The sequence below is a fragment of the Clarias gariepinus genome, chromosome 20 (genome assembly GCF_024256425.1).
Source record: "Clarias gariepinus isolate MV-2021 ecotype Netherlands chromosome 20, CGAR_prim_01v2, whole genome shotgun sequence".
Taxonomy (NCBI): domain Eukaryota; kingdom Metazoa; phylum Chordata; class Actinopteri; order Siluriformes; family Clariidae; genus Clarias; species Clarias gariepinus.
Genome location: NC_071119.1, coordinates 1,271,434 through 1,290,000, shown reverse-complemented (window position 1 = coordinate 1,290,000; position 18,567 = coordinate 1,271,434). Strand labels below are relative to the sequence as shown.

At 40.0% G+C, this 18,567-nt stretch overlaps 2 protein-coding genes across 4 annotated transcripts in view; one reads left to right on the top strand and one right to left on the bottom strand.

Annotated features, from left to right (window-relative positions):
• The window catches only part of cplx2a (complexin 2a), a 7,649-nt gene extending 2,230 nt beyond the window's left edge, over positions 1 to 5,419 (top strand). The window contains exons 2-4 of the mRNA XM_053480186.1: positions 667 to 746; positions 3,094 to 3,272; positions 4,409 to 5,419. Of these exons, the coding sequence (XP_053336161.1) occupies positions 716 to 746; positions 3,094 to 3,272; positions 4,409 to 4,603 (405 nt within the window). The 5' untranslated portion in view covers positions 667 to 715 and the 3' untranslated portion in view covers positions 4,604 to 5,419. The remainder of the gene's footprint in view (positions 1 to 666; positions 747 to 3,093; positions 3,273 to 4,408) is intronic.
• A 956-nt stretch (positions 5,420 to 6,375) lies between these two features.
• Positions 6,376 to 17,262, bottom strand: tmod1 (tropomodulin 1). 3 transcript variants are annotated; one of them, XM_053480184.1, is made up of 11 exons: positions 16,921 to 17,262; positions 15,074 to 15,301; positions 12,975 to 13,131; positions 12,762 to 12,881; positions 11,035 to 11,124; positions 9,734 to 9,864; positions 9,335 to 9,442; positions 9,079 to 9,222; positions 8,385 to 8,529; positions 7,886 to 7,997; positions 6,376 to 6,774 (listed from the first exon to the last, which is right to left on the bottom strand). In XM_053480184.1, exons 2-10 carry the CDS (start codon positions 15,191 to 15,193, stop codon positions 7,888 to 7,890), a joined length of 1,125 nt encoding a protein of 374 aa, XP_053336159.1. In that variant the 5' UTR covers positions 15,194 to 15,301; positions 16,921 to 17,262; the 3' UTR covers positions 6,376 to 6,774; positions 7,886 to 7,887. The 3 variants fall into 3 exon arrangements, with proteins under 3 accessions (XP_053336159.1, XP_053336158.1, XP_053336160.1); XM_053480183.1 differs by having other exon boundaries at positions 7,892 to 7,997; XM_053480185.1 differs by lacking the exon at positions 7,886 to 7,997 and having other exon boundaries at positions 16,921 to 17,257.
• Between the last annotated feature and the right edge of the window lie 1,305 nt (positions 17,263 to 18,567).

Below are 18,567 nucleotides of genomic sequence, written 5' to 3'. Positions count from 1 at the left end.
TCTGGTAGTGCCTTAAATTAGACATGTTTTATAAATAATGATAATTTTGGTTCTGCCTGACATATCTGAAAAAAAAAAAAAGGTTTGATCTCTGAAGAATACCCCATCGACACACAACTTGTGGACTTCCATTTTATTACATTTTTTTATTTGGTCATTGGCCAACGCTGTGTTACAGACACGTTAATTCGTCCCGCTCAAGTTTTAAGTGGTTAAAAGAGAATATTCTAGCAGGGATGTTGAAAATCTGGTCCTATGGGACCTGAGGATGTTCTGGTTCCTCAAGCTAAAGCTAAGATGTTTTATGGATGCCTGTGGCCATCTTGAACAAAAGGAACCGCTTTCCTTTCTCAATGTAGTCCTGCCTCCAAAAGTAAAAGTTGAAATTGTTGTAAAGTCCCACTTTAAGCATAATAATTGAAATAAATAGATATGTGTATTTGTGTTATTTATTACACAGCCATAGTTTTTATGCAGTATAATAAGATTTTATTATTTTTTTTGTAGCATTTTTGAAAACTTTCTTTTTTTCTTAAATCTATTCTGGCTTTGGAAATACTTTAATAATGAGACGTTATTGTAATGATCAATAATGATGTGAGTGTAATTTCGTGAGGAATGTAAATGAATAAACAAATAAAATGTTTTTGTCCTTCCACTCCGCAGGCGAGCTAACATAAGAGACTTTGCTGATCCCAGCGACTAGTGCAGAGCCATGAATTTCGTAATGAAAGCAGCGTTGGGAGGTGGGTGCAGTGTGTGTCTACGTGTGTGTGTGTGTGTGTGTGTGTGTGCGCGTGCCTGTGATGAAGAGGTTGTGTTAAATGGCCTGACTCAGCACTTCAGTGCCGCAGCAGCAGTGTTTAATGTTGTCCCGGATTCAGCCGCAGTCGTTCTGTTAGACTGAACTCAGTGCAGACTGATAGCTAGCCGGCTAACATCAGCTAACCTGACAGGATTTCTCAGGCGTCATAACTTGTTGTCACATTTATAAACGGTTATAATATTTACTGTTAATTTCTGCTAACATTAGTCTTTCCTCTTAATGTTAGTAAGTTAGCAGAAATGAGCTAACCTGACAGGATTTCTTTCTCATTTTGCCATAATTATAAAAGGCTATAGTTTAATATAGTTGGCCAATGCTAATTATACTCTATAATCTTCCATCCTAACACCATCTGACAGGAAGTCATATTTATTAATGTTCAAACTCTACACAGCTCTATGCTACACAGCTAGCTAAAAAGAGCTAACCTGACAGAAAATTGTAATTATATTCATAAACGTTTAAAATCATTGTTTATAATGTTAGCAAGCTACCATAAATGTGCTAACAATTTGTACAATGTGAAAAACCTTGTAAAAGGATTTTTGAAAATATTTGTTGTAGATGTTCATAATCATATGTTCATAATGTTGCATAATATTTTAAAATGTTCTAATTTTAACGTGGTGTTTCCCAGCTAGCTTAAATGAGCTAACCTGATAGGATCAATTAGCCAAAACTCATTCATACATATTTATATTCAATCAACCTTATATTTATTCAAGCTTATTCATAAATATTTATAAAATTTCTTGTTAATGCTTTGTGTTTAGCAATTATTCAAAAAAAATAGAATTTAGGGTGATTTATTTATAGTATAGAATCCTCATGGATATGAATAGGCAGCAAAGCTAACACAAGCTAACTTGAAATAGTTCTTAACTTTAGTAATATTCATAAATGTAAAAAAAAAAAAAAAAATCACCATATTCATAAAAGTGCATAATTTAGTTAGTTAATTAACATGATTTAGATCTGAATGGATTTCCGACAGGATTTATATCATAATCGTAAACGTTCTTACCATTCATGGGTACCAGCAGGCAGCTAGCTCATATAGCACATCTAACAGAAATGTGATATGATATTCATAAATGTTTTGAATCTTTACTAAGTAAAATTAACTAGCATGACAGGATTTCGGACAGAATCTCATACAAGCACCTTCACAATCTTCAGCGCTAACACTTGCTAGCTGGCTAACACAAGTCATTCTCATTTTCGTAATGGTGCTAGGAATATCGTTAAAAATGAAATAACATGATGGTAGTTCTAAAAGGATTGTGTGTCTTTATCATACTATCTGCTGATTTATCATATTTAATAATATTTATAACAGGCATATTTATTCACAGAAATACAGTGGTACTTCGGCAACGAACACCTGGCTTAAGAATTTAACAAGAAATTTAAAGAACTGAAATTTTGGTATGCAAAGCGTTTTCGGCATACGAGTGACCGGTTGCGCGTACCCCCGGGAGGCGTTCAAAACTTGCGTCAGTGGAAAGCCAAGCGAAGCGAGTTTACAAGTAATTTTGTGGGGTTTTTTTTTGTTTGTTTTTTTGGCGAGATTTACTGAAGACACCTTGGGTCCCAAGAATGTTAAGAAGGGCGCTAGCAAGAAGAAAAGGAAGACACTTTTAGTTTGGGTTTTAAAGCAGCCAAGAGAAATTATAAATTAGGGTTAAGTGAAGTTTAATATATATTTATTTCATATTTTACTTCATTTACATGTCTTTTCTAAATGTTTATATTGTTTGTATATTCAAAAACATGTTTATAGTGATGGAAATTGGTAATATTAATAATATTTTTGGGTGGCTGGAATAAATTTTCCGTATTTACATTATTTCCTATGGGACAATGTGTTTCACAATGTGAAATTTCGCCGTAAGAACTCGCCTCCAAAACAGATTAAATTTGTATGCCAATGTACCGCTGTAATAAAAATTACCACTGAGGATAAGCAGCCAAGGACATTCGAGAGTTTTACCGAGTGTATGAGATAACGCTTAACGCTTCAGCAATTCTCTGCATCGCTACGTGCTTTACAGTGTTGAGAGAGAAAGGAAAGGTTGATAGAGAGAATGAGAGAGGGTGAGGGAGGCAAAAGAGACTGACTGATTTTGAAAGTCAGAGAGAAAAAGGGGTTAAGAGGAGAAATTATAAAGGAACAGATGGGGAGAGAGAGAGACAGGGTGAGAAAGACAGTTTTGGTGCATATGTGTCAATATCACACAGCCATATCATTGTGTATGTGTGTGAAGGTGGCCCTCCTGATGTGGGGAAGATGCTGGGAGGAGAGGAAGACAAAGACCCCGAGGCAGAGAAAGAAAAAGAGGAGGAGCGACAGGAGGCTCTGAGGCAGGAGGAGGAGGAGAGGAAGGCCAAGTACGCCAAGATGGAGGCTGAGAGGGAGGTGCTCCGCCAGGGCATCCGAGACAAGGTACTGACCAACCACATGCAGGCAGGCTCCATCCCAAATCACGGACCTCACCACTACCTATAGTCCCCTTACTGCCACTGACACTAGGAGGCCATTTCAGGAAAGTTCTGGAGCTCGAGGAAATCCATTCGAAATAAATGATTTGACTCCATTTAATATGATGAACATAGAACCATGAAAACACTTGCCTCGGAACACAGACCTCTACAAACATAGAGCTCTGGAAATAAACAACCATGAGAACTTACACTGCTTAGAACATAGAGAAGCAAAGGATGCAGAGAACAAAAGAACTCTATGAATAGTGATAGACCAATTCACAGTTGCTGTATGTGTTGTGGCACATAATTGTGAAGTGGAAGGTAAATGATAAATGATGAGCTTTGCACATCAAGAGAGTGAAATTTTTGCCCGTTCTTCTTTGCAAAATAGCTCAAGACTAATAGTTGTCCTGTGGACAGGTGCTCCCACCGGAGCTGAGGATCTCTGCAGCTCCCCTCTTGGCTGCTTCTCTGATTAATGCTCTCCTGTCAGTTCAGGTGGATGACCATGTCTTGGTAGGTTTGCAGTCGTGCCGTACTCTTTCCATTTTTGGATGATGGATGAACAGCGCTCTGTGAGATGTTTGAATCCTGGGATATTTTTTTCATAACCTAACTCTGCTTTAAACTTCTCCACACCTTTATCCCCAACCTGGCTGGTGTGTTCCTTGGGCTTCATGATGCTGTTTGTTCACTTATCTTCTCTAACAAACCTCTGAGGGCGTCACAGAACAGCTGTATTTATTAAATTACAAACAGGTGGACTTTATTTACTAATGAGGGGAATTCTGAAGTCGATGGGTTCCACTGGATTTTAGTTAGGTCTATCAGAGTAAAGGGGACTGTTTAAATTTTCCCATCATGTTCCTTCCACTTCACAATGATATGCCACTTTGTGTTGGTCTGTAAAATACATTTACGTTTGTGGTTGTAACATGAGTGGAAAAGTTCGAAGGGCCTTCAAAATACTTTTGTATGTCACTGTAGAACCATAAAACATAGAATTAAGGGACTGAATTAAAGACTTATATTATATCACAGAAAATATTAAATGTGTATTATATATGAATGTGTGTGTGTGTGTGTGTGTGTCAGTATGGGATAAAGAAGCGTGAGGAGGCCGAGGCTGAGGCTCAGGGTGCGATGGACGCGGCGAGTGAAGGCAGTCTGACTCGTCCGAAAAAAGCCGTGCCGTCCGGCTGTGGAGACGAAGACGAGGAGGAGGAGAGCATCATGGACACGGTGATGAAATATCTACCAGGACCACTTCAGGACATGCTGAGGAAATAACACACGCACACAAAAAACACTTAAAATACCACAGCACACAAACTCAGCTTTAGGTAATTAAGATTGTATCACGCGCTTCCGCTTTCCAACAGCAGAGGGCGCAGTTCAGGCTACACTGCAGTATCACCCTTCTCCTCTCACACAGGTCTGATGTGTAAATAGATTTTCGGCTGCGTCCCAAACGCTAGTGTTCGGGACGGAGAAGGTTTTCGCAATATAAGCCATATTTTATCTTAAAAAAAAATAAATAAATAGCAGAACGCTGAGTCATCAAAGATGGAAAAGTGACCAGGCTACAGACGTGTGCATGAAGTGTAGCCTGCTTTTACTCTTTTCTACTGTAGACCGTGGACGTGTCCCAAATCGAGTTATAATCACTTCATCTATGCATGTATCTGTAATAGTGTAGGGTTGTCTGTGCTTTAAAAACAAGCTCCTATTACTGGTGCAATGATCAAAATAATATCAAGAAGGCAATAAATTATTATTATTATTATTATTGTTATTATTATGCATTGTTGAAGACAAACATACCAAAAAAAAAAAACTTTTATCCTTTTTATCTCATCACAACAGCACACACAGACTTCAGGTGTAAGAAGCTAAATATCAATAATTTGTGTAAAACTGGACGAATTTATTTGCACTTTGTGTTTCTGGAATCTTCTCAGCAGCAATAATCACGCCTTCTGTTTGCTTGGCTTTGTGAAATCGGCGAATAAACGAACCCGAGTGGATAACGGATGAGTTAGCGATGGTGTGAACCGTGTCTGAATAAACGAATGCAATATAATAAACTCTAAACGCTGCACTGTATTTCTCTGCCAGTCCCCTTCGCAGTGACTGGGCCCGTCTGTAGCGGGTTTTAATCAGTCTGACTGTAATACACACAAAATATCTTCACACATTATTTAAAAATATCTTCACTCCCACGTGGATTAAACCCTGCTGGAAAATCTAGAACCATTACGGGTTTTACATAGAACACAACTGACACAGTCCCAGGGAACAAGGAACTTTCACACCACAGAACATAGAACTCTCAAATCATAGACCAATATGACTCCAAGACCATGGAATTCTGGGAACATGGAACCCTCAGAACATAGAACTCTGGAAATGTAGAACTCTGGGAACATAGAACCTTCTGACCAGCTACCTTTGGGAACATAGAAGTCTCAGCCCTGGCGGCTCATAGAACATAAATTCTGAACATAGAACTCTGGGAACTTGGAACCCTTTTAATATAAAACTGAAAATTTAGAAATTTGGGAACATAGAACCTCTCTTTGTCCTCAACAGTGCCACATGGGAACTTTTGAAGTTAAGGCTAAACTACAGTAAAGTTTAACTACAGCAAAGTTGTGATTTTAGAGTTCTCGTATTGTTGTTTAGTTTTTATGGACATGAGGTTTATGTTTATACTTTGAAAAGATTTATCTGTGTGGATTTTTGCAAAAGATCTCATAGCATCGCTTTACAATGTGGACATGCGTGTCTCTTTTATTAAACTTTGACGAAATAAAATCCTTCAGTTAACTAAAAAAAATTGGCAGTAGCAGGTGATTCGCTAGTAATAATATTTTTATTTGAAATGTTTTGTACATTTTCATTTTTGTTAAAATTTCCTAGAAGAATATATCTGTCTGTCATTCAAACGGTATAATTATATAGTTATATATGGATATAGACATAGACAGACACATGCCTACTTCCCCCTATATGGACTCCGATGCTGTTGTATTTGGAAATAAACTGATCTCACACAAATCCAAACCAAAATTATTTTATTACTCAATTAAAACACAGTCTGAGCTTTATAAAGACTTATCGCTGGGTGACGACAACTCTGTGACTGTGACACTGCAGATCATCACTTCCTGTGAACACCATCTCCGTCTTACATACACTCTCACAGTCTAGCACACTTCATTCAGTACACTCTACAGGTAGTCATAAGGCTTCAAAGGCGTCTAAGTGTGTAAGTGTGTGTGTGTGTGTGTGTGTGTGTGTACTAAGTACATTACAGTAGAATTACAATCAGAGAGGGGAAGAAAGAATGTGTCCTGCTGCAGACCTCCAGGCCACCAGGGGGCCATGTCATGGTCGCTGCTACACATTTGTCCGACATTTGGGGAAAATTGGGCCGGTGTCACGCCTTCTCTTTCTTACTGCGGAAAGATGGATAAGTTGGACAGAGAGAGAGAGAGAGAGAGAGACCAAAATCATTGTGTATATAAAAAGCTTTTTCTTAATTCAAATACTTCAAATACTGTAAAGCTGAAGACAGAAACTGGTGCAATAAAAAACAGGAGAGTTCTGAAGAAAAGAGTCCGTTTGAGACAAAAAAAATGTGCAGAAAATATCAGAAATGCTAACATGCTACAACTAGCACATTTTCCCAGATGCACATGACAGTTGGGTCACTTCAGATTTTCAGTTTACAAAAACAACATTTTTAAACCTTTAACATTTCTACAATAACTAACAAAATAATTTTGACATGCTGTCTTTTTAGCATTAGCATTCACAATGGACTTATATATTTATTAAATACAGTTTTACAAATAAAAGAAGTCCTGTCAGATTAGCCCAGGTTCATGGTTAGCCAGATTTATCTGCTAAATTCCTGAACATTCCTGAATGTTCTCTAAGAAATCCTGTCAGATTAGCTTATGTTAACCACATAGCTGTAAATGACAATATGGATTTTTGAACATAAATATGTATCACCTGTAGAATCCTAAAGATTAAAACCTAAAACTACAACTAAAACTTGGGTCACGCACACAATTATTAGCTAGCTATCTAGCTATCATTAGCAATACAAAACATGATCACAAACGTACATCCTGTCAGGATAAAGTGCAACTTTTAAACTTGTGTTATCAAGGAATGAGGGAATCTTCTTCAAAACATCTCAGTGAAGAAATGCTAATGTTTGCTAACACCAAGGAGAAGATCTGATATTAACCTAGTAAACACAAACAGCAGTAAACAAAAAAGGTTCGTTTTATATTGAGTATTATTAAAAAAATATGCCAACTTTCAGTCATTTATTTTTCTTTATGTTTCTTTGCAACAAAATATGGAATGCTAACAGAGAAAGAACGCCAGAATCCAAGACTCTCAGGTAATAAAAATGCTTTAAAAAAAACACACTCTGTGAGGAAGAAAAAGATTCAGAAGCAGGAAGTGAGTTTTGGACGAAGCTGACAGAGAGCAGGAAGTGAAGCTGGGCAGACAGGAAGTAGCAGCTTCTGTTTGAAATGAAGCGTTTACGTTTACTTGGGTTTCGCAGAGAACTTGAATTTTTTACAGAAGGCTCTCTCCAGCTCGGGGACGGACAGAGTGAAGGTGATGGCTCCATCTGAATCTGAGCGAACTACACGCACTGAAATAAACATATCACACACACTCAAACACAGCACTCACACAATCTCTACACTGCCGCTAATCGCTACTTTACTTCAGTGGATCGCAGGTTAACAGCAGTTATTTCAACAAGCTAGTTAGATAAATAACAAGCTAGTAGCTACTGTAGTATGTCTGTTAAAATAAGCTAGCTCCATGCTACTGTGAGGCGACATCACATACTTTTACCACGGATTGTTTAAAATCAGACTGTTTAAACATTTTTACTGTTTAAAGACTCTAAAATCCATCAGCAAGGTTACTCTAAGCTAGCTAACATCCTGCGACACCACGCAGCTTAATTAGCCTGGAATCCTATAACAGTGTCTGGATAAAGTGTGTGTGTGTGTGTGTGTGTGTGTTTTACCCAGGTCGTTGTTGTTCATCATGGCGTTAGAGCAGCGTAAGCGAGGACCTTGCTGTGTGAAATGATATCCGAATTTTAATAGCGTGCTGTTTTTCTCCAACATGCTAGCGATCTCCATTTCGACCTTATTGCCCAGGGGTTGACTCTGCCTCACACACACACACACACACACACACACACACACACACACACACACGCACACACAAGCTAATTAATACAGTAGAAGCCACAAAATCTGTTAGCATTTGTTGCTAATTTAATAAGAGTGCCGTTTTATTTGACTGTAGTATTTCGTCTGTAACGGTACCATCACACCTGAGGTACATGTTGGCGTTCTGGATGTTTCCGCTTGGCTTGTGCTGTCACGGTGTCTATACACTGGCTAAATTGCTGCAAGCTAGCTAAACCGTTAGCTCTGCTAGTGCGTGACTGAAGCTAATGATTTAGATAAATAAAATGTTGCACAGTTAGTCTTTCATGCACAATGTAAAGATATGAGGGAAGGAGGAAATGAGACGGAATCATCTGGAACATCGACATTTACCTCAGATATGTTGGAGAAAGACTTAGAAATAACAGAAACTTCTCTGTACAGTACAGTTAGCATTGATTGCTAACAGTAACTGGACTACTACTACTAAAATGTGTATGTGTGTGTGTGTGTGTGTGTGTGTGTGGGAGAGTGTGTAAGAACCTGGTTGTCGATTTTGAGCTCCTGGAGTGTTTTGTTGTGCTGCAGCGACTCCACCAGAGCGAGGATTCCGTTTCCCGTAATGAAGTTCGATTCAACGTTCAAACACTTCAGTGTGGTGTTTACTCGAAGCATGTCGGATAACGCCTTACACACACACACACACACACAGTTAAGTCAGTGCTTACAATAATTACAAATATTGAATTTTGTGAGAATTTTGTGTGTGTGTGTGTGTAAGTGGGATAGAGAGACTCACATAGGCTACGGGATCGTTGCTCCGTGTTCCTACAATGCTCAGTCGTTCCACTACTGTGTTTTCTTTTAGCCCCTCGGCGTACGCTTTCAGAGTGGTGATAGGGATATTCTACACAATCACACACAGACACACACACACACACACTTATAAAAGCAAACCGTTTCCTAAAAAAATCTTCATATTTTCATGTGTATAAAAAAAAAAAGAATGTGACATCATGCTCTGCCTCTAGAGGGCGGTCAAGTACTGAAAAGTTCTTTCTCAACTCATTATGGACAAATGTAAACCTTTGTGCTGTTGAGGAAATTGTGTGTGTCTCTGTGTGTGTGTGTGTGTGTGTGTGTGTGTGTGTGTGTGTGTGTGTGTGCGTGTGTGTGTGTGTGTGTGTGTAAGGAGCACCTTGATGTTATTCAGGTTAACCTCCACAAGATCAGGATCATTGTGTTTGATCCTTACTAGCGTCTGTTCCACATCAGTGTCGTTGGGATGCTCATCTGGGATCTGCTTATACTGTGCACACTGGATCACACCTGATCGATCACATGACATTACATTATCACACCTGACCGAACAAAAGAAATGATCACATCTGACCAATCACATTACATCACCACACCTGACCAATCACATCCAAACATCATATTACATCACCACACGTGGCCAATCAGATCCGAACATCACATCTGACCAATCACATCAGGTCATTACACCTGACATCACAAATGACTGATCACATTATATCATCACACCTGACCAATCACATTATCACACCTGACCGATCACATTACATCATCACATCTGACCAATTACATTACATCACCACACATTAGCAATCACCAAACCTGACCAATCACATAACACCCAACTGATCATATTACATCAACACATGTCCAACATTACATAATCACATCTGACCAAAAACATTACCACACCTGACCACTCATAATACATCACCACATCTGACCAATCACATCAGGTCATCACACTTGACAAATCACATTACATCACCACACCCGACCAATTATATTACATCACCACATCTGACCAATCACATCAGGTCATCACACCTGACAAATCACATAACATCACCACAACTGACCAATCACACCAGGTCATCACACCTGACCAATCACATTACATCACCACACCTGACCAATCACATCCAAACATCATATAACATCACCACAGCTGGCCAATCAGATCCGAACATCACACCTGGCCAATCACATCAGGTCACCACACCTGATCAATCACATCACCAAACCTGACCAATCACATAACACCCAACTAATCATATTACATCAACACATGTCCAACGTTACATAATCACATCTGACCAATCACATCATCACATCAGACAATTACATCCCACCACACCAGATCAATCACATCAGATAACCACATATGAACAATCACATTACATCACCACACCTGACCAATCACATCCAAACATCATGTTACATCACCACACCTGGCCAATCAGATCCGAACATCATGTTACATCACCACACCTGGCCAATCAGATCCGAACATCACACCTGACCAATCCCTCATCACATCTGACCGATTACATCACATCATTACCCCTGACCAATCACATCATCACCTTGACCAATCACATGACATCATCACACATGACCAATCACATTACATCAGCACATCTAACAAATCACATTAGTGTGTGTGTCTGTGTGTCTTACTATTTAAACCCTGTTTGTTGACGATGGTGCTGCTGGCCAAAGCTTCATAATACTGCTGATTACTCATCAATGTGTGCATTCCCAGGATAGCTAGAGAGAGAGAGAGAGAGAGAGAGATTAGACAGAGTAAGTCTCATGTAAATCTCAACAACTGAACCTCTGAAGTGCACAACACTCTCTTACTTAAACACACACACACACACACACACACTCAGCCAAGCAATATACAAACATACAAACATAGCGCTAAACAGAAGCTAAAACTGGACTGAAGCAGAGAGACAAAAGAAGAGGGAGTGGAAAGAGACTTAGGTGAGGAGGAAAAAATAAAGAAGGGAAAAATCAAATAGAAATAAAAAAAAATAAAAATAAAAGATTAATAAAGCAAGAGAAAAACGAAAGCATAAAATAAAAACAGAAAGAAAAGGAAGAAAAACTCACAGGAAAGTAGGACAAGAAGACAAAAAGAAAAAAGACAAAAACTTGTTTTAACTTCAGATAAAAAAAAAATGTGCACTCTCTTTTATACTGTGTGTGTGTGTGTGTGTGTGTGTGTGTGTGCACGCTCCTTATTTGGAAGCTGTGTGTTTTTACAGAGCGATGAATCATCAGCAGACCAGTAACCCCAGTACAGCTTTTAAATAAACTGTTAGAGATTAGGGGGATTTCCACAGACTCAACATGGCAACCGCTTTCCACACACACACACACACACACACACACACACACACACAGGAAGTAAGTGTTACATGCAGGTTTCATGCATTGTGCTGAACAACCTTCTGACAAAAAAAACTCAGCAGCTTAGAACCGGGTGGAACGAGGGATGAAGAGTGAAGGTGGGGTGATGGAGGTGACTGGAGAAGAGGTGGGGAAAAAACACACACAAACACACACGGTGAGCATGAAGAAGGGATTATATGAGGCTTAAGGCTCATGAATGTCGTTAGAGTTCTGGGAGGACAGAGGTCATGTTACAGGTTGAGGAGAAACATTTGAATCATTAATACGTGTTAATAAATATTTCTTAAAATAAAAACCCACACACACTTTTCTTTATCTAAAATTCTCACACCTACATCTGTTTATGTCAATGTTATGAACCTGAAAATGATTTGAAAACACTAACATGAGCAGCATGAGAAAAGCACCATCTGCCCTCTTCCTCTATTGGTCAGTGCTGCTGTGATTGACAGCTGGAGGGTTAGCAAGAGAGTATGTCCCGCCCACCAAGAAAGCATTAACGGCGTCATGATTCGAACTCGTATCGCCAGCAGCACGTTATTATACTTAAATGAGTTTAACGTATAATACTGTCATTATTTATTGTCCATCCTGTTGTGTTACTTCCTGATAAACACATTTTAATTAAAGCGTTTAATTCTATCGTAATCCTTAACGTAGCTTATAGCGATCATCAGAACACTTACACACAACATTTTAGCAAATTCTGCTTCTCGTTGTCCCGCGTGTTTAGAAACAATTGCTAATTAAATTCTGATAGATCTAAAAAATATAAAAACATACAGTGTGCTTTCAGGATTCTGCGTATTGAACGATTCCCGAGGTCGGTCCCGATTCTGAGGTCTTCTTTACACCTGCAGTTCCGCTCTCAGGCAGCAGAGGGCAGGACATTTCTACGGAGGGCGGGACAGAGTGGCAACACAGCCAGGTGTAGAAAGTGTGTGTCACTTGAGACCTCCGTGCGTGTGTGTGTGTGTGTGTACCTGCGATGTCACACAGTTCTGCGTCTGTAGCACTCGCTAAAGCTTCCTCCAGCTCCGGCTCCAGCGTGACGTCTTCCAGAATCGGATCAACAACCTTCGTCTTTGGAACCCATGGCTTCCCTGTATACACACACACACACACACTGTTCATCAGAGTTGAACTTTTGACAATATATGTGTGTGTGTGTGTGTGTTTAAGTGTGTGTGTTAGACCTCTCTTCTCTCCAGTGTACGGCACCAGGTCGTCTCGATCCGGATGCTCCTTGGCCTGTTTCTCCAGGTGAGCCAGCAGGTTGTCTCTGTGGAACGTTCCGGTCGGGGCTTTCTTTGTCTGATCTCTTTGTCTCATTCCGGCAGGTAACAGTGCATTCTGTCATAACACACACACACTTGTTTAGGGCCCAAGTCATCATCTTTTTTTTTTCCTTTCTTTCTTTTTTAACGCCATGCCAGCTTCTATGGCTATATTTTATGCTCGGAGTCAGTTTTGTTATTCAATATTAAAAATAGATGTTTAAAATATTTTTTTTTCTAAGAACTTTTTTTAAAACTTATTTTTTTTAGTATCCACAGATGTTTTTAAGGTCTTGACCTATTTTTAAATCATGTAGTAATGGTATGGGCATGTCCCCTTTAAATCACACAGGTTGTGCGTTGCGTCCGGGTGGCGACGGCACAGGGTGCTTGGGCCCGCTCATCGCTGCTCGCAACTATATTAATGTCCTGTAATGTTGTAGCAACTGTCATCTTGACCTTATTTAAGATTTAAAGAACACGTTTTAACGATAACACACTAGAAACACGTTTACACACAGAGAACACTGTCAAGAGCAAGTGCTTCTGGGAAGTGAGGCCCGGGCCTTTACTGCAAATCACACATGATCGGCGTAATAAAGTCGTCGCGTGTGACTCAGCGTGTTAATGAGGTGGGTGATTGACTGTACAGATCCTCCAGAGGAACCGGGAGAGGAACCGCACACGCTGCGACTGCACCAACTTACACACTTATCATCATCTGTACACAGCTATTAATAACCAGATCTACAGCTGGGGCCTGTCACTGCCTCAGACTCCTGAAGAGAGTGTGTGTGAGTGTGTACATGTGTGTGTGTGTGGACAGTATGTGAGGCTGGATGGACTGCAGAACCCTTTGAACTTCAAGCACGTCCTTATCTCATGTTCCAGGTGTTTATCTTTACACCAGTCAGTGAAAAGACAGCAAAGAGAAACACACCGTTAGTGTGTTAAAGTGTTAAAGCAGATCGATTACGTAAGAATTCAACTTTCTGGTGTTTCTCTGACCGTTTCTCTGGTGTTTCTCTGACCGTTCTAAATAAGGGACACCTCTGAGCTGGTCTGGTGGATCTGTTCGCTCTCTATCTGGCGCCACTACAGGTCCTGAAGCTGTTAGTGTTACTGGTATAAAGTTAGCATTTCTTAAGGTCATTTGTTGAATTGAATGAATGCTAATGCAGCTAACAATAGCGCCATGTATTTCACACTCAAGCAGGATAAATCTTTGAGAGATATACAGTGTGAGTGTACCAGGCAATAAGTCTGGAACTTTTGTGTTTTTGATATCCCTAATTTTAACCCAATTCATGCAATATTTTAGGTAAAATTATTACAAAACATGGTTGATGTGGCGCTCCATCTGTCCAGGCTAACTGCTAACAGCTAAGCTAGAGTTCTTCTTTTATATGCTAGCTGTGTTTTAACTATTATAATGATGAAAAATAAACTATTAAATAAAAATATTATTGAGAATTAAAACACAATATTAACTTAATAAATCATTGTGACTGAAAAAAAACAACTCTGAATGAAACCCTTTTCCTCTGCTTGTTTTTTTTTTTGTCAAAAATGCAGGTGGAAAATGCCTCAAAACACTTTTCAAAAAGAAGTGGGTTAAAAAAGTTTTTTTTCCTCCCCAAACATCTTTCCGGTCCCTGCATTCTGATTGGCACTTCCAAAAAAGGATTTATAATTCAGGTCATTTAAAGTGAAACAGTGTGTCTGAAAAAAATAGCCAATCACAGCACATGTTGACTTTTCTCCAACCAATCACAAAAATCTGCTCCTCGACTTACTGATCACAACACTGCAACCAAACACACACACACTCATTAGTGAGCTGAAATGGTGTTAGTCAGTGGCATCATCGTAGCTGGTAGACTGAAGACCTTTATAACCAGACCAGACAGAACTCCTCCACACACAGACCCTGTCTCTCCATCTCTAAATCTCTCTGCGATGATGTTCCCGCGTCTCCATGGTGATAGATATCATACTGATCTCGTGTCAGGACTTACGTCAGGGTCGAGCTCTTCCAGTTCATCCTCGAGCCTCCTGAGTTCTTCCTCACTGAGCTTCTGCAGGAGCTCGTCCTCGTCCACGTCGCGGTACTTCTCCATCTCCTTACGGAACGACATGGCGAAGGACGAATGGAGGACAGCAGAGGACGGGTGGGGGTGGGGGAGTTGGATGAGGAGGAGGCAGGAACCAGGACAACAAAAATGTCCTTCTCAAGCCTTCAGGACCTGCACAGAAGAAGTGTAGAGTATTTCCATCTATATAGAAGCAGGAGGATGGTGTTGGTGTAGAGGTGAGAGATATACTCACCTGTGCTGCTAGTTAAAACGTGTTAGCATGTGGCGTAACAAATCTAACTAATACCTAACACCGACTCACACGCGACATGGAACACAAACCGTACTGTAACACTAATGAATACTCTACAGTACAGGAGAATTTGGAAGAGGTCTGATCTGTGGTCTGACTGGTTCTGGTGGTGATAAGGGCGGAGACTGCAATGTGATTGGTTGTGGTGGTGTTAAGGGGGGGATTGTAGTAGGGCTGGGTGGGGGGTTTGGGGGTGGAAACTGTGGTAACTGTGAACGCTGACATCTGATAGGTTAAAGCAGCATTAAGGCGGGGCCTGTGGTCTCGTTAATTACGACAGCATTGAGATTGGGAACTGCAGTTCAATTGGTTAAGGGGCGGGGCCTTCTGTCTAATTATTTACAGTGGGATTGATGGAGAGGACAGTGGCCATGTGATTTTAAAGAGCCGCTGTTTCAGGAAAGTTTATTTTAAATGACTTTAAAAACAGTTGATCAGAACGCGGTGTCAGACCGAAATCAGTAACAAAGAGAGCTTTCTTTAAAATGTCAGTGGACACAAAGGCTTTGTGTCTCCAGTTTGTCCTTCATGAGCGAGGCCTCAGACTGGGAACGTCTCGTGGAAAGGACACACACACACACACGCACACACAGTTGCTCCATTAGGGAAGGCGAGAGCGACAGGTGGCAGGAGTCTCACTGTCTCATGTGTTATATTTAGACTCGGCCTCAGAGGTCAGAGGGTCTGATAGAGAACAGAGTGACACTTAAACCTTAAATCTGCAACAACAAGGAGCAATAAGACCAAGGACACGCTCACGGTGTCCCCTCATGCTCAGGCGTCCCCTCAGTGCTTAGAGTCCTAGCAGGTTAACACTGCTAACAAATCACGCCATCATCCAGACTGAGGTTCAGCGTCTAACTCACACTCGCATCAGTTACACATCACAACTTACACGACTCAGACGTCTCTCCTCTTCTGATTACACATCGTTTATATATTTTCTATTTTACATTCTCTCCTTGTCTTTTCTCCTCTTCGCTTCTCTCCTGGAGGAAACCTGAAGTCCCAGCTGAACATCACCCCCCCCCCCCCTCACACTGGAGACTCCTTCCTTCCTCTCTCTCTCTCTCTCTCTCTCTCTCTCTCTCTCTCAGGGCTGCTGTGTAAGAGAACTAATCAACAACCTGAGCGCATGCAGGGGCCAAACACACACACACACACACACACAGTGGTGTTAACTGTAATAATAATAATAAATGAAGTTAAACACTGCTGCTATTTACTTTCTTCAATATTTACTGCAAAAAAAAAAAAGCGTGCACGCGCCTCCAGCTCTAATTAATGACGCGTTAATTAACGCTCCAATAATGAGTCATGTGTTCACGAGCTGCGTGCACGCGCTACTAAAGTTAATTAAAGTAGAAGTTACACAGTGTATCTGACGGAACGTCCCGTCCCGGTTGTTCTCATGCAGGCAGGCAGGCAGGCGCGCGCTCATGTGTGTGTGTGTGTGTGTGTGTGTGTGTGTACTCACCGTACAGTCCCTCTCCCCGGTGTTATCTCTATATATAGCCCGGGTGAATACTTTGCCCAGATATGGCTTCTTCTTCTTCTCTCGCGGTCCCGGTAAAGCGCGCGCGCAGACCGCTCCGTACACAGCGAGCGCGAGCGGCACCGAGAGACCGAGCGGGACACGCCGGGGTGAGCGCGCGCTCCGCGAGACCAAACTAAATCAAGGCGAACGACGAGTAAAAAGACCGGGAACACCGAGCACCACACACACACACACACACACACACACACTCCGCTCTCTCTCACTGACTGACTGACCCGCGGTTTGTCCACACGCCGAGCTCACGAGAGCCGCCCACGCGCACGTGTCCGTCAACCGACGTCACGGGAACGCGCAGACAGACAGACAGTTTACTGATCCTGAACTGTCCCAAGATACGTGTAGATGTGATCACACACACACACACACACACACACACAGCTCTGGATAAGGAGAAGAAGAAGAATAAGAAAAGAGAGAGAGAGAGAGAGAGAGAGAGAGAGCACTGCTATTTACTGAAGGAAACTTCTGGAATGTCATCAAGAGGAAGATGGAGAGTCACAACCCAGAGTATAACGTTATATATCATATAACATAAAGATATAACTATACATATAACATAAAGATATAACTATACATATAACATAAAGATATAACTATACATATGACATAAAGATATAACTATACATATGACATAAAGATATAACTATACATATAACATAAAGATATAACTATACATATGACATAAAGATATAACTATACATATGACATAAAGATATAACTATACATATAACATAAAGATATAACTATACATATGACATAAAGATATAACTATACATATGACATAAAGATATAACTATACATATGACATAAAGATAAAAATACACATATAACATAAAGATATAACTATACTGTACATGAAAAACACATGAAAGCTGTATTAATCAGGTGCTTCCATTAAACACTGAGTTATTAATGTTATTATTCCACCAAACACTGAGTTATTAATGTTATTATTCCACCAAACGCTGAGTTATTATTGTTATTATTCCATCAAACACTGAGGTATTAATGTTATTATTCCACCAAACACTGAGTTATTAATGTTATTATTCCACCAAACACTGAGTTATTAATGTTATTATTCCACCAAACACTGAGTTATTAATGTTATTATTCCATCAAATACTGAGGTATTAATGTTACTATTCCACCAAACACTGAGGCATTAATGTTATTATTCCATCAAACACTGAGTTATTAATGTTATTATTCCACCAAACACTGAGTTAATAATGTTATTATTCCACCAAACACTGAGGCATTAATGTTATTATTCCATCAAACACTGAGTTATTAATGTTATTATTCCACCAAACACTGAGTTAATAATGTTATTATTCCACCAAACACTGAGTTATTAATGTTATTATTCCATCAAACACTGAGGTATTAATGTTATTATTCCACCAAACACTAAGTTATTAATGTTATTATTCAACCAAACACTGAGTTATTAATGTTATTATTTCACCAAACACTGAGTTATTAATGTTATTATTCCATCAAACACTGAGTTATTAATGTTATTATTCCACCAAACACTGAGTTATTAATGTTATTATTCCA

Bases quoted from the DNA above. Each gene is read 5' to 3' on its own strand.
- tmod1 (XM_053480183.1), bottom strand. From the start codon at position 15,193: ATGTCGTTCCGTAAGGAGATGGAGAAGTACCGCGACGTGGACGAGGAC. The intron at 9,865-11,034 runs GTAAGACACACA...GTGATCGATCAG, and splicing joins CAACAAACAGGGTTTAAATA to GTGTGATCCAGTGTGCACAG. The intron at 9,223-9,334 runs GTGAGTCTCTCT...TGTGTGTGTAAG, and splicing joins GCAACGATCCCGTAGCCTAT to GCGTTATCCGACATGCTTCG.